This window comes from Physella acuta, unplaced genomic scaffold, assembly GCF_028476545.2.
Source record: "Physella acuta isolate Inbredline_101_S28 unplaced genomic scaffold, ASM2847654v3 ptg002316l, whole genome shotgun sequence".
Classification (NCBI taxonomy): domain Eukaryota; kingdom Metazoa; phylum Mollusca; class Gastropoda; family Physidae; genus Physella; species Physella acuta.
Genome location: NW_026733813.1, coordinates 3542 through 20835, shown reverse-complemented (window position 1 = coordinate 20835; position 17294 = coordinate 3542). Strand labels below are relative to the sequence as shown.

At 40.7% G+C, this 17294-nt stretch overlaps 1 protein-coding gene across 1 annotated transcript; it reads left to right on the top strand.

The window, feature by feature from the left end:
* Window positions 1-8306: 8306 nt before the first annotated feature.
* Window positions 8307-9399, top strand: LOC131932914 (uncharacterized). The gene is made up of 2 exons (XM_059289806.1): window positions 8307-9080; window positions 9235-9399. The coding sequence occupies exons 1-2, from the start codon at window positions 8307-8309 to the stop codon at window positions 9397-9399; spliced, it is 939 nt and encodes a 312-aa protein (XP_059145789.1).
* The last annotated feature ends 7895 nt before the right edge of the window (window positions 9400-17294 follow it).

The window sequence follows — 17294 nt, the reverse complement described above, 5'->3', positions numbered from 1 at the left end:
CACCATTCGTATTTAAACCAAACCACAAAATACGATCAATCTAAATTTTGATTTTCCAACTTTTGAAAATATTTTCAAGGAAAAAAATTAAAAGTTAAAATTTATATTTATGCCTAACGATACAACTAAATCATTCGTGCAAAAAAAAAAAAAATTACTTAGCTGTGTAATAAAATAGCTACCCATCATCGTTTAAAGAGGAACATGCATTTAATTTAAATTTTACGACATTCATAAATTAAAATTAAATGTGGCACCAATATAGCAAAAAAAAAAAAAAACATGATATATTCTAATAACTTATTCCTGTCTGTAATAAATAATTTTAAAATAGATAAACAGCAAGGTGACATAACTCACGCGTCAAAAAATCTGAACATATATTTTGAGTTAAATCCCTTGAAAATGACGTCATTTCTCCGCGGAAAGCGTATGGTGCTGGCGTACTAAAAAACGACATTACATGTTTGCCCCTGCTGTCGCTGCCCCCAACCCCTCCCCTCCCCTTCATCCATCCATTACACACCATTTTACACTCCGCATACTTTTTCGCTTGAAGGAGTTTTGTAGAGTGCAGGGGAGTCGACTCTTTGTTCCTGAGCCGGGGCATTATTTGGATGACATGTTGATGAAAACTAAAGGAATTACTTGTGATGTATTTGTGGTAGAATCAACTGCCTAATAAATGCAGAAACAGAAATCAACACAAAAAACAACAACACTCACATGATGCGGCCGCGTGGGCGCTGACACGTATGTATCCACGCACACACGCACATACGCACGCACGGACACACACACACACACACACGTATGCGCGCGTCGGGGTTGCATTGATTAATGTTCGCTGACGATCTCAATCCAATATCTCATAGAGTCGAATGTCTTCATCATAATCAGTTTTCGTTTAACCGTCAGTAAAACCAGTATTCCATAGTTTTCTTAAACCCTGACTTCACAAACCTACTATCCACTCAATATCCACTCATATCCATCCATTGTCCTCTCTATACCCACCCACCATCCACCCATTGTCCACCCATTGTCGACCCACTACACACCCACTACCCACCTACACAGCAACCATCCAACATCCACCCCTTATCCACCCACCCACCATCCAATTATCATCCACCGATCATCCACCATCTACTCACCATCCACAATCCACCTATCCACCAATCATCTACCAACCATCCACCATCCACCATACACTAATCATCCGCCCACCAAATAATCCAATTATCATCCACCGATCATTCACCATCAACACACCATCCACAATCCACCTATCCACTAATCACCCACCAACCATCCACCATTCACTCACCATCCATCCACCATCCATCCAACCACCATCCGACTACCAACCAACAACCATCTACCCACCCACCCCACATCATCATTCCACCACCCACCCACCCACCACGTCTTAAAATAGTTCCTAGCCGATTCTTCCCCACGCCCACGCCCACACACACACACACACACCTATCTCTCCCTCACATCCATTTCCTGTCAGCTATTTACGATAATCCCTCACACACACAAATGCTCCGGCTGATTAATCTTCTTAATTAGCATACCAAGATGAAAGCATGCCCACACATCTACCCAACACCAACTCGCCTACAACACGTTCATAACGCACCACCCAGCATATTAGCTGTTTTCACATAACTATCGAACATGAAAGAGAAACTGTTTCCCATCTTTCACTCTCACACACACACACTCTCTCACACACACTCTCTCTCACACACGCGCGCACACCCCCACACCCACACTCTCTCTCACACACACTCTCTCACACACACCCACACACACACTCTCTCACACACGCACACACTTTCTCTCTCACGCACACACACTCACCCCACACCCCACACAACCAAGACACGCGCTACACATTCAGACTACCAGACGATATTAAAAAACCATTTAAATGTTTTTTTTTTCCTGGTCCCGTGCGAAGATACATATTTAGTTCTGGAATTATTTTCCGCTCATACCTGCAAGGTATCTTCTTTACCTTTCATTGAAAGGGAGTGAATGCTCATGACAAGTGTTTATTGGCATAGACAGCAAATTATAAACTTTCTTAGTCCAAGCATGACAAGTACCCACTCTCACTTATATTGCAAATATTCCCCCCCTCCCCCTTCCACACACATCCCAATATTGTTATCATCCTATTTAGAAGAAAAATACAACAACCTAGAACCTATGTTAAAGACCATTTGTGTATAAGGGGTAACAATAGCACCTCCCCTGTTATAGGGCTTGTAAGTAGGTCACAATTTCTCGTTCTCGTACTTGCCAGCAAGTACATTTCGAGACCATAGACTTACAAGCCCTATAGCACATACAGTCCAATCAAATAATTTGTAGATTTTTCAGAATTTCTCTTTAGTATATTTACATACACATTGTCTATATGTTTGGCTTCCGTCAACACATAGTAGAAGAATACCTTTAACAATTTCAAAACTATATTTTCGTTGTGGTTAAATAGGGCTGGACTATAAGCAGCACTCTGTTTACGGAACAAAAGCTTGCATGGCGTGGGTATGCAGCATATTTTCTAAGTTTAAAAAAAAAAATTCACTTGGGGTTAGGGGCACTGGAAACTGAACTATTTGAACAGAAGAGACCAGTTTTATTTTGTAAGCCAACCAAAACCCAAATTTCCGCCGATTGACTTGGCTCAGCGTGCGGTAGTCATATCGTTGATGAGCATTTCCAAAAATGCTACCTTATTATAGTTTGAAATACAAAAAAAGGCTAAAGTGTGTAGGATTTTAATAAGCTCTTTTTCATTTTTTATTCAGTTAGAAAACTATTAGTTGAGTTTTTTGGTAAAAAAAAAAAAAAAAAAAAACAACTAAAAAAAAACAACAACTAAACAAAAAAAAAACAACAACCGTGGTTAAAATTTAACATAAACCTACAGCTAAAATAATAAAAAACAACAACACACACACACAAAAAAAACTTCCCCGAGGTCTATGCGTTTTAAGGATATTGCAAGCTCAACTCCACTTATCTCACGGCGAACAACTCCCCCACCCCTCTTTTTCCATAACGAAATCTAATCTAAACACCGCGAGGTAACGGCACACACATTTATTTACCGAGATGCACTCCGGCTTTAATTTGTGATCAAGCGTGGCTCACGGCCCCGACACCTTCTGATCCCGGCCGGGCTGGTTGAAAAAATGATTAAACTTTATTAAATAACCCAAAACTTTTACCTACCGTGTGTGCTTCATCTCTTCTAACCCGTCTCTCCCCGTCACAAATCTGTCTTCCCTTCTATATAATCCTTATCTTTTAGTTTACTGCTTAAGTTCTTGAAATAAATAATAATAAAAAACGACACTGCTGTCGGATGACTTCTTATGTACAAAGAATTGTACGTATAAGTACACACATACTCGCACACATACCCAGACAAAGCCACAACCGCATACGCATTTGCATACTCATTTGTTTTCGAATTCGCATTCTCATTCGATTCGTATTCGCTTACACATTCACATTAGCATATGCGTACATATACGCATAACCATACCCATAACATACCCATAACATACCCATAACATACCCATAACATACCCATAACATACCCATAACATACCCATAACATACCCATAACATACCCATAACATACCCATAACATACCCATACCCATACCCATACCCATACCCATACCCATACCCATACCCACACCCACACCCATACCCATACCCACACCCACACCCACACCCACACCCATACCCACACCCACACCCACACCCACACCCATACCCACACCCACACCCACACCCACACCCATACCCATACCCACACCCACACCCACACCCATACCCACACCCACACCCACACCCACACCCATACCCACACCCACACCCATACCCACACCCACACCCATACCCACACCCACACCCATACCCACACCCATACCCATACCCGTACCCATACCCATACCCATACCCACACCCACACCCACACCCATACCCATACCCATACCCATACCCATACCCATACCTATACCCATACCCATACCCATACCCATACCCATACCCACACCCACACCCATCAGTATTGTTTTCAGACTATTACATATACCTGTAGATTTATACATATCTACATGCTATATGTATTTTTAAATGTACACGTACATTTAAATTTTATTTTCTCGCGGGCTGCGGTGTGGCGATGGTTCCTTAAGCGTCTACCCAGCGTGGTACCGTCGGTCTTGTACAGGCGAGCAGGTTTTTTTTTTTTTTAATATCACGGACTCGCACGTGCCGCGGTGGAATTCGTCAGGCAGACACGGGTTGGTTCGTGTAGGTGAGCGCTGTTGTTGTTGTCGTTGACGACCGAGTGAGTTACATCTGAACTGGTTTTTGTGGGTTATCGGGAGTGGGTCCTGGGTTATTTGAACTGGTTGCTGAGATATCTGAACTAGTTTGTTTACCGGTGCTTGAGTTGAGGTAGTGATTTACACCCAAGCTGGTTTGTCTTGACGGAGTGGTGGTTTTAAATTGATTTCTGTTTCTGGATTTATTTTCAAGGTAAGAGCTAGTTAATTAAGATATTGGTATTTATTTGGTCTTATTACAAGACTCGCTTACTGCATGTTAATCACCAATCCAAGTTTTACAGTAATAAAAAGTAATCTGCTTAATTAATGACACCAGCAGTTATTGTTGTATTTTATTTTACTAGTATAAAAATTTAAACACGTTTATTTAAGATTTATTTAAGAAACCACGATATCTCACTGTAAACACCTACATAGACAAGCGTCGACAACAGTTTCTTCCAGGCATCTCTTCGATTAGGGGGGGGGGGGGCAGAGCCCCCCGAAGAATGTCCGCCCCCCCCCCCCCGAACGAACGAAATGGAATTTATATAGAAAATATATACATATATACTTATAACAATGACCGCCTCCTGGAAATTTAAGTCCGCGGCCCCGAAAATTTCAAGTGCCCCCCCCCCCCCCCCGAGAAAAAAGTCTGGAAGAAACACTGGTCCACAAACAAAGATATCTATTAATATTTTTTCTGACAGTTAATCAGAAATACGGACAATATAGATTTTACAGACACAAGTCTTCGTCACATAAATAAAAAAAAACATTATATTAAACAAAGACCCTTGTTTGGAGGAACTTAGGTCGCTTAAATTTAGAGATACATTTGTCGTGTAAAGGAATGTTAAGTGCGTCTCTTATGAAACATTCTACATCTGCTTTTAACTGACTTTCACTGCCATCATTGTAAACGGTTTAATTTTTTTTTTACATTTTTGTTTTCTCGATTTTTACGTACTGTACTTTTGCATTTACCAGACCTTCTTTTCATCCTGAAGGCCAAAGACATATATTTCAACTTTTTAAAACTTATTTTTTTCCGCTAATGTGTCGGAGTTGTAAACAACTTTTAAAAAATCAGCAAAAAACTGTTTAGTGAAACTATTTTTTGAATGCTTTAAACCTTTAAGATAAAAATGACCTTGAAATATTCGGGGTTGGGAGGTGGGCGGACTAAAATTTTCGGGGGAGAGGGGGGGGGGGGTCACTGGTAAAAAATATACATTCTATTTCGTGTGGGGGGGGGGGGGTAGATGTTCTTCGCCCTTCCCCCCGCCTTAAGAGATGCCTGAAAGAAACTCTGAATCCTATAAAACACTATCCCAATGGGTTTGTTTTGGTACCCTCATTCAAGTGATATGAGCTTAGGATAAAGCATGGCCAACATGTTTGTGACTTGAGATCCACTGTCACCTATGTATAGGATGAAACATGGACCCAGTGCTTGTAACATGAGAACCATTGTCACACAAATATAGGATACAAAATGGTACCAATGATTGTGACATAAGAACCACTGTCACACAAACGTAGGATAAAACATGGACACAGTGTAACATGAGAGCCCCTGTTACCTAGATATAGGATAAAACATGGTCCCAATGTTTGTGACATGAGAACCACTGTCACACAAACCGAGGTATGCCAGAACAGCAGTATCACCTCCCATGGACCCAGCATGTGTAACATGAGAACCACTGTCACACAAACCGAGGTATGCCAGAACAGCAGTATCACCTCCCATGAACCCAATGATTGTAACATGAGAACCACTGTCACACAAACCGAGGTATGCCAGAACAGCAGTATCACCCCCCATGAACCCAATGATTGTAACATGAGAACCACTGTCACACAAACCGAGGTATGCCAGAACAGCAGTAACACCTCCCATGGACCCAGCGAGTGTGACATGAGAACCGCTGTCACACAGAGGTATGCCAGAACAGCAGTATCACCTCCCATGGACCCAATGATTGTAACATGAGAACCACTGTCACATAACCCGAGGTATGCCAGAACAGCAGTATCACCTCCCATGGACCCAATGATTGTAACATGAGAACCACTGTCACACAAACCGAGGTATGCCAGAACAGCAGTATCACCTCCCATGAACCCAATGATTGTAACATGAGAACCACTGTCACACAGAGGTATGCCAGAACAGCAGTATCACCTCCCATGGACCCAGCGTGTGTAACATGAGAACCACTGTCACACAAACCGAGGTATGCCAGAACAGCAGTATCACCTCCCATGGACCCAATGATTGTAACATGAGAACCACTGTCACATAACCCGAGGTATGCCAGAACAGCAGTATCACCTCCCATGGACCAAATGATTGTAACATGAGAACCACTGTCACACAAACCGAGGTATGCCAGAACAGCAGTATCACCTCCCATTGACCCAATGTTTGTAACATGAGAACCACTGTCACACAAACCGAGGTATGCCAGAACAGCAGTATCACCTCCCATGGACCCAATGTTTCTGACATGAGAACCCCTGTCACACAAACCGTGGTATGCCAGAACAGCAGTATCACCTCCCGTTAGTTTATAAGCGCCACGTCTGGCACCGAGCTTTAAGTAGGTCACGACCTAGAGTTATCGAAACTGTAACATCCGGTGAGAAATGAGGTCACCGTATTGTGTCATCAACTCCTCATCCGGTGAGAGGGGGGGGGGGGGCACTTGAAATTTTCGGGGGGGGGGCGGTAAACTTTTTTCGGGGGGTGGGGGTGGGCGGACACTGTTAAAAGTATATATTTTCTATATAAATTTCATTTCGTTCGGGGGGGGGGGAGGGGCGTGGTAGACTTTTTTCGGGGTGGGGGGGGGGGCAGAGCACCTTCGAAGAGATGCCTAAAAGAAACTCTGCTGCCTGTCATCACTCATCTGAAAATAAATTCGACAAAGGATAAAATAAAAGTGAAAGACCTGGTTATTAGCAACGATAAAGTCTTTTTAAGTAACATGATTTCTTTGTCAAAACTTAACAAAATGTGAGCGTGGTCGTTGACCCCTAGCGGTGGGTTTTACTGGGGTGAAGTGTGATTGGTGAACTCAGGTCGGTGGATTGAGGTTAGTGGATTGAATGTGTATGGAAATAGATGGATTGAATGCGAATGGATGTCAATAGAAATGGGTGGATTATCGTTGTTGGATTAAGGTCGATGGGTTGAAAAAGGTAGATGTAGGTAGATGGATTGAAGAAGGTGGATGTAGGTCAATGGATTGAAGAAGATGGATGTAGGTTGATGGATGGAAGAAGATGGATGTAGGTCGATGGTTGGAAGAAGATGGATGTAGGTTGATGGATGGAAGATGGATGTAGGTCGATGGATTGAATAAGGTGGGTTGAGGTCGGTAAATTGAAATGGTTGGTTGTAGTTAAGTAGATATGAATCTGCTCGGCGAGTTGAGGCTAGTACATTGGGGGTAAAGTTGAATATAAACTCAACGCAGCGGCCCATCAACACGCAACGTTGGGAAATAGATGCAAGAAAACAAAAGCGTGGTAAATAATTTGTACATGTCTTTAATTCATAAAATAAAGTACCCTTTCAGACCGGATGGTCAATGCAGCAGGTGGAGTAGAGTGCACCTTTTTATCTAAAAAAACCCCGGCAAATGAAAGAATAGTGTGATCGGCACACATACAAGATAACTAAAAAAAAAAGCCAAAAAAAAAAAAAAAAAAAAACAACAAAAAAACAAAAAAAACAAAAAAAACAACCAAATTTAACACACACAAAAATGGTTGAGAGGACAGCGTCCACGGACAATCCCCCAACGAAAGCAAAACAAACCGCGATGGTATCTTGTCTTATCAGGGCAGACAATGGGATCGGTTCATGGAGGGTGAGTGGGTTGTTGTGGGCGCCCTTCTGGTAAACACTTGAGTGCAGGCGATGCGGGGGCGCGCCGGCGGCAACAGGAGGAAACCTCACAGCGGCAGTTACCTCACAGCATGCAATAGAAGAAAACCTCACCACGTCAATAGAAGGAAACATCACAGCGGCAGTTACCTGACAGCATGCAATAGAAGAAAACCTCACCACGTCAATAGAAGGAAACATCACAGCGGCAGTTACCTGACAGCATGCAATAGAAGAAAACCTCACCACGTCAATAGAAGGAAACATCACAGCGGCAGTTACCTGACAGCATGCAATAGAAGAAAACCTCACCACGTCAATAGAAGGAAACATCACAGCGGCAGTTACCTGACAGCATGCAATAGAAGAAAACCTCACCACGTCAACAGGAGGAAACCTTACAGCGGCAGTTACCTGACAGCATGCAATAGAAGAAAACCTCACCACGTCAATAGAAGGAAACATCACAGCGGCAGTTACCTGACAGCATGCAATAGAAGAAAACCTCACCACGTCAACAGGAGGAAACCTTACAGCGGCAGTTACCTGACAGCATGCAATAGAAGAAAACCTCGTCACGTCAATAGAAGGAAACCTTACAGCGGCAGTTACCTGACAGCATGCAATAGAAGAAAACCTCGTCACGTCAATAGAAGGAAACCTTACAGCGGCAGTTACCTGACAGCATGCAATAGAAGAAAACCTCGTCACGTCAATAGAAGGAAACATCACCGCGGCAGTAGAAGGAAACCTCACCACGTCAATAGGAGGAAACCTCACAGCGGCAGTAGAAGAAAACCTCACCACGTCAATAGAAGGAAACATCACAGCATGCAATAGAAGAAAACCTCACCACGGCAATAGGAGGAAACATCACCACGTCAATAGAAGGAAACCTCACAGCATGCAATAGAAGAAAACCTCACCACGTTAATAGAAGAAAACCTCACCACGTCAACAGGAGGAAACATCACCACGTAAACAGGAGGAAACATCACCACGTAAACAGGAAGAAACATCACCACGTAAACAGGAAGAAACATCACCACGTAAACAGGAGGAAACAACATCACCACGTAAACAGGAGGAAACCTCACAGCGGCAGTTACCTCACAGCATGCAATAGAAGAAAACCTCGTCACGTCAATAGGAGGAAACACCAGAGCGGCAGTTACCTCACAGCATGCAATTGTGGAAAATCTCAACGCAACAATAGAAGAAAACCTCACCGCGGCAAGAGTAAAGAAGAATGATATCATATTGTACTGATGAACTCGTAGGATGGTGAATACAACGTATCATAAATTGTAGTCAGCGGTTCCTTCTGTAAAGTGCCACTGGCATTCCGGTACGTTTTTCTTAAAATTTAAATTTTTCGATGATACTTTTAATAAAAAAATGAATGTTGTTATGTTGCAACAAAAATAAACGTATTAAAACAGATTTGATGTCAGATTGCATTGTCATCGAGTCTTGAACCACGTGCCAACTTAGAAACGAAACGGTAAGTTATAAGTGCTCGAAATGACACTCGCCCGTTTCGATCAAAAAATATAAATGAAGCAAGTTAAATAAAAGCTTTAGATAAATAAAAATGCAATAGGTGTTTTATTTAGTATTTTTTGCCACTCTGTCTCGAATATTCGTCAGACTTAAACATAAACTTAACCCTAGTCCTAATCCTAGTTCTCTTTTATCTATCATAGCTCTCGTCATAATTCCAGAGCTGATCTTTCACCTAGCCGTAACCATAGTACTGTTCGTTATCTAATCCATACCCTCACACCGATATCTTGAGGAAAAGCAACAACTAACAACACCAATAAATCAACTCGTTACAGCACTGACCCAGTTGAAACTTTTTATCGCTTACAGCCAGTATCAAGATTACACTGGCGTGAAAGGGTGGGCAGGGGGAGGGGGCGAGTGAGGGTGGTGGTGGTGGATTCGTTCCTTAAATGCACTAATAGATATCTTTTAGGGTGAGCAAGTTTTTCTTTCTTTCTGCTTATTAAGTGAACTTTTGTGTTTCTGTATGTGTGTGTGTGTGGGGTGGGGGTGGGGGCGGGGGGGGGGGGGGCCGAGGGTTCACAACAAACGTCCGCCCACTCCACACTATATCCACGCTGTAAACATCCATCGACCTACATCCACCTTCTTACATCCATCAACCTACATCCACCTTTTTCAATCCATCAACCTACATCCACCTTTTTCAATCCATCTACCTACATCTACCTTTTTCAACCATTTATGCACCTCGTTTCTCAATGTGCCCCCGCTGCAAACATCCCAAGCACAAATACAAACTTCCTTCCCAAAAACAATAAAATAAAAATATCTCAGTATAAACAGGTAAACAAACTTTACAACAAAACTCGACGCCATTAATAAAACTCCGCGGCTACACCTTAGCGTCTCATTAACACCTTTCAGATAACCAATTATCGATAAAACACGAACAATCTCTACCAGACCCCCCTTCCCTTCCCCCCTTTGGCTAATGGGTGGCACTACTTTAAGAACGTGGGATGGTCTACTCTATACAGCTGTTCTTGGTATGACGTCGGAAACATTGTTCAGACATTGAGAGTTACACCAAGGGGGTTCACATCCGGCAGTGGAGGAACCAGAGCGGGGGCTCGTGGGGAATATGGGGTTAATTGGTAATTAGTGTAATCAAATACTGAGATAAAAAGATAGTTCGATACGTGTATGATTTATAAACACAAACTCACATACACTGGCACACACATACACAGAATATACAGAATGCATATATACATGGACATTACTATATATATATATATATATATATATATATATATATATATATATATATATATATATATATATATAAATAAATAAATAAATAAATAAATAAATAAATAAATATATATATATATATATATATATATATATATATATATATATATATATATATATATATATATATATATATATATATATATATATATATATGTGTGTGTGTGTATATATGTATATATATATAATATACACACATATATAAAGGTGTGTATACGTGTGTAAATGCAGTGGTAATTAGATAACTATGTTTTTATTAATCAAAAGCTAAAATATATCTACTTTCTGTTTGAATTAATTAAAATATCTGCTTTCTGTTTGACTTAGTTAAAATATCTGCTTTATGTTTGACTTAGTTAAAATATCTGCTTGCTGTGACTTAGTTAAAATATCTGCTTTATGTTTGACTTAGTTAAAATATCTGCTTGCTGTGACTTAGTTAAAATATCTGCTTTGTGTTTGACTTAGTTAAAACATCTACTTTCTGTTTGACTTTGTTAAAATATCTGCTTTTTGTTTGGCTCTTGATGGAGCTCACACCTTGTAACCTGTTTCACAAAAATTCTAAAATTAGATTTCCTAAATCTCGGGACAAGAACCACATTTGTTTTTACAAACACTGGGATGGCCTGTACTTAGTACTGCTATTATTAGGTGCAACACGACTTTCTCTTTATGTACTCTGGTCTCTGGACTGCTAGTTTTAAGGTGCAACACGAAATTCTCTGTATGTACTTGGGACTAGTAGTTTTAAGGTGCAACGCGACTTTGTAATTTTATACTGTTCTAGCAGATATTTTAGCACAAAAATGACGTAATTATTTTCTTTATTTATAACTTTATACTTGAAACACTAGCTGGGGGTTACTTAGTGAAAACGATGTATCGGGAAATCCCGAAGTTGCACCTTCGATAAAAATAGCTAAAGGGTATTTTTATTTCCAGGTTTGAAGATTTTTTTTTAAATTTTGAAAATGCCTTGACGCGAATCTATCTAGATATTTACTCGCTTATTTCCACTTATCTTAATATTAGCTTGCTGGATGGGGAGCGGGGAGGAGAAAGGGGGGGGGGGAGGGTTGGCAATGCGACTTTGATGCTTAGAACCACTTTCTTTCTTGAGAGCTGAAGGAGAAATTTACCTGTTAAACAGGTTTCAAGTTATTTTTTTTAATATTCACTTGTAATCAAAACACAGTTAAGATTAGAAAATTTGGTTAATAAAGAAAAAACAAAATGTTAGTATTCAAGAAAAAAAAAAGTTAAAACAGTTTTACAGAATTTTGAGGGTAGTTTTACTTTGCTTTAATAAACATCTTCACAAACTTTTAATTTTTTTTTAAAGTAATAAAAACAGCTTACAAAATTTATGTTTGAAATGGTGTTTTATAAATGTAACACATATAACAGAATATATATATATATACTCATATATATGTATTTATAAATATATATAGGCCTATATATATATATATATATATATATATATATATATGTATATATATGTATATATATATATATATATATATATATATATATATATATATCAGAGAAAGATGTTTATTATTTACATCTCGTTACATAGCACCATGGTGTTTTGGACGGCGTGGTCGGATGGTAGAGTTCGCAACTGCTAACTTGAAAGTTTTGAGTTCGTATCCCAGGCTGGAGTATGTAAGAGTCCCTGACTTCACCCAGCTCTGATGAGTACCTGACTCATGTTAGAGAAACTTTTAAACAAAGTTTGCTGGGCATATTGCTGACAACAATACCCCCTGTATGCCGTGGTCATTGAAACAGATGAACTCTACTTCATCAGCCTCTTTGTGACTTGAGCCCGGATGTGAAGAGTTGATGATTGAGCGTAATTTAAATTCCGAATCAGACAAAGACATGTATTATTTACATCTTGGGTTTTTTAGAGGGGCTAAAAATAGCATCGTGTCTGTTTCAGTGTAAACGAAAATCGTGCGTTTGTGTTATTTATAAACTAATTAAGTTTTGATGTTGTATATTCCTGACAACTCATCATTGTAGTATGTTTTGTTTATTTGTCTGGGGGGTATTATCAGCTTTCTTTCCTTCCTCTTTTGTGATTATCTAAACATAATCCACGTGAAAGTTGTCTAATTATACGCTCACCTGTTGCCTAATTATTCCCACACCTGTTGTTGTATTATTCATCTACCTTTTGACTTACTATGTACGCATGTTTTGCCTTGATATTCGCACAACTTTTGTCTTGCTATTCCAAAAAATTATATTTGCACTTATTATTTTACCATCCGCTATCTTTGTTTTATTATGTCTGCTCCTATTGTTTTACTATCCTACGCATTTTGTGTTTTTATTAGCGCATCTAATGTCTAATTAGCCGCGCACATTTTGTCTAATTATTTGCATTCTATCGCACTCTAACCACCACTCAAACCATCAGACTCTAACCATCAGACTCAAACCATCACACTAACCTTCACACTAACCATCACACTAACCATCAGACTCTAACCATCACTCAAACCATCAGACTCAAACCATCAGACTCTAACCATCAGACTCTAACCATCACACCCTAACCATCAGACTCTAACCCTCACACTCAAACCATCACACTCTAACCATCACAATAACCATCAGACTCTAACCATCACACTCAAACCATCAGACTCTAACCATCACACTCTAACCATTAGACTCTAACCATACGACTCAAACCATCACACTAACCTTCACACTAACCATCACACTAACCATCAGACTCTAACCATCAGACTCAAACCATCACACTAACCTTCACACTAACCATCACACTAACCATCAGACTCTAACCATCACTCAAACCATACGACTCAAACCATCAGACTCAAACCATCAGACTCTAACCATCAGACTCTAACCATCACACCCTAACCATCACACTCTAACCATCACACTCAAACCATCACACTCTAACCATCACACTCAAACCATCAGACTCTAACCATCACCATCTAACCATCACCATCTAACCATCACACTCTAACCATCAGACTCTAACCATCAGACTCTAACCATCACACTCAAACCATCAGACTCTAACCATCACCATCTAACCATCACACTCTAACCATCACACTCTAACCATCACACTAACCATCAGACTCTAACCATCACACTAACCATCAGACTCTAACCATCAGACTCTAACCATCACACTAACTTTCACACTAACCATCAGACTCTAACCATCAGACTCTAACCATCACACTCTAACCATCACACTAACCATCAGACTCTAACCATCACACTAACCATCAGACTCTAACCATCAGACTCTAACCATCACACTCTAACCATCACACTAACCATCACACTCTAACCATCAGACTCAAACCATCAGACTCTAACCATCAGACTCTAACCATCACACTCTAACCATCACACTAACAATCAGACTCTAACCATCACACTCTAACCATCAGACTCTAACCATCACCATCTAACCATCAGACTCTAATCAATCACACTCTAACCATCAGACTCTAACCATTACACTCTAACCATCACCATCTAACCATCACACTCTAACCATCACCATCTAACCATCACCATCTAACCATCACACTCTAACCATCACACTCTAACCATCACCATCTAACCATCAGACTCTAACCATCACACTCTGACCATCACACTCAAACCATCACACTCTAACCATCACACTCAAACCATCAGACTCTAACCATCACCATCTAACCATCACACTCTAACCATCACACTAACCATCAGACTCTAACCATCAGACTCTAACCATCAGACTCTAACCATCAGACTCTAACCATCAGACTCTTACCATCACACTCTAACCATCAGACTCTAACCATCACACTCTAACCATCACACTCTAACCATCAGACTCTAACCATCACACTCTAACCGTCAGACTCTAACCATCACACTCTAACCATCAGACTCTAACTATTAGACTCTAACCATCCCTCTAACCATCACACTCAAACCATCAGACTCTAACTATTAGACTCTAACCATCCCTCTAACCATCACACTCTAACCATCAGACTCTAACCATCACACTCTAACCGTCAGACTCTAACCATCACACTCTAACCGTCAGACTCTAACCATCACACTCTAACCGTCAGACTCTAACCATCACACTCTAACCGTCAGACTCTAACTATTAGACTCTAACCATCCCTCTAACGATCACACTCTAACCATCACACTCTGACCATCACACTCTAACCATTACACTAACCTTCACACTAACCATCAGACTCTAACCATCACACTCTAACCATCACCATATAACCATTACCATCTAACCATCACCATCTAACCATCAGACTCTAACCATCACCATCTAACCATCAGACTGACCAACAACACCTAACCTTACAAGACGCACCAGCACCGTCTGCCGCATTACATTCCGCGGAACTTCACCAATTCGTGAAGAGAGCATACCACTACGGCACTTACACTAAGCCTCTCCTAATTCAGTTAGTAGCGAGCCCAGATAGGGGGGCCCAGGTAGGGGCCCAGGTAGGGGCCCCAGGTAGGACCGTGAGAACCTAGGCATGCTCACGGAGCACCAGCCGCGCACACGTGTGTGAGCACGCTGTTGTTCTTAACGCGATCATTACCCTGTCGTCTGAAATTATTGTACAGTTATTTTTTTTTGGCTGGCGTCCCTAGCAACCAGTATGGCGTCTAATGCAACAAGCACGGGTTTCTTAATAACTCGAATCGCGTCCATAAACTGCACGGCGCTCTTTAAAATAGAAACTTTCTGTTGTGGTCTTTAAAGACGCGGTATTTAGTTTTATGTAAGTTTGTTAGTCAGAAAGTAAGTAGGTTGATTCACTGGGATTGGGTCCTTATGATGTCCTCAACTCTCCACAGAATGTGTCTTTCACATCTTCTTAGTTTCCAAGACGATGCCCTTAGGGTGTTCTTAATTTCCCCGAGTCTTTAAGATGTCTCTACCTTCCCCCGAACCCTTAAGATGTCTTTAACTTTCACGAAAACGAGTCTCAAGGATATCCCATAGTCCACCCAGGAAAGGATCAGCGGGAATTAAAGGATGGGACCATGCAGTTTCTTTATATGCCGTAGTCAATAAAATAGATCAACTCTACTTCTTCTGTCTATATAGACTGAACGGGAACTTGATTTTTTAAAAACAGCCGTGTGTATGGGCCCAATGTGTGGGAAATGCTCGCACGGTGTATTTGAAATGCTTGCCGGATGCATGTGAAATAGTTTCCGGATGTATGTGAAATACTTGCCGGATGTATGTGAAATACTTGCCGGATGTATGTAAAATACTTGCCGGATGTATGTAAAATACTTGCCGGATGTATGTGAAATGCTCGTCCCTTATCTTATGGCTCCCATATTATTATTAGCCTCGAAGATTTCACTTTCCCACCGACTGTTTTATTTATCCAGCGTGGCAAGTGAAATTAGCTTCTATGAGACCAAAGGTTATCAAACATAAACGTAATTACTAATTAGCTGTAATAGATGTTTTTCATGTTTATTTTACTCAATGCCCTGGTAAAATTCATAGCCAATGAGTTACCTGTGCAAATTCGATGTTAGTTGTACAAATAAAATATTCTATATCTGAACTTTATGCTATCGAATACATTTATTTATAGGATTGTTTGTCTTTGAAGGGGGTCGGCGTTGTCGAGTCGGTATAGCTCATGGTTGCTAAACGAAAAGTCTCGAACCCTCGGCAGATGATGAGGCTCGTTAGCTGGGGACAGCCACTCTTCTAGGAGAGACAACTCCAAAATCAAACAGCTGCTGCCTTGTTGTTTGTTCTTGGTTGGGCAAAGGCTATGGAAGCAAATCCAAAAAGAAAAGCAGGCTGAAATCGGAGTCAATGGCCTCAATGGAGCATAACCAGATTACACGTAATCCTTAATTGTGATGGAAGCATGGTCGAGTCGGCAAAGCTCATGGTTGATAAATTCGAAAAAAAGTCTCGAGTTCAAACCCTCTGGCAGATAAGGCTCGATCCCTCCCAACACTTAAAATTAACACGACTTTTGTCTGGGCCCCCAAACACTAATTTAGGGGGGAGAGAAGGAAAGACAAACCACGATATGAAGTCTAGCCTACATTACATCTAGCTAGACTGCTAACCCGAAAGTCTGGAGTATACGAATATACGGCCGAGTC

What these genes read in the sequence shown, in the direction of transcription:
- LOC131932914 (XM_059289806.1), top strand. Translation starts at nt 8,307, where the DNA reads ATGCGGGGGCGCGCCGGCGGCAACAGGAGGAAACCTCACAGCGGCAGT. An exon ending in GTAGAAGAAAACCTCACCAC is followed by an intron (nt 9,081 to 9,234) that starts GTCAATAGAAGG and finishes CCACGTCAACAG; the next exon opens with GAGGAAACATCACCACGTAA.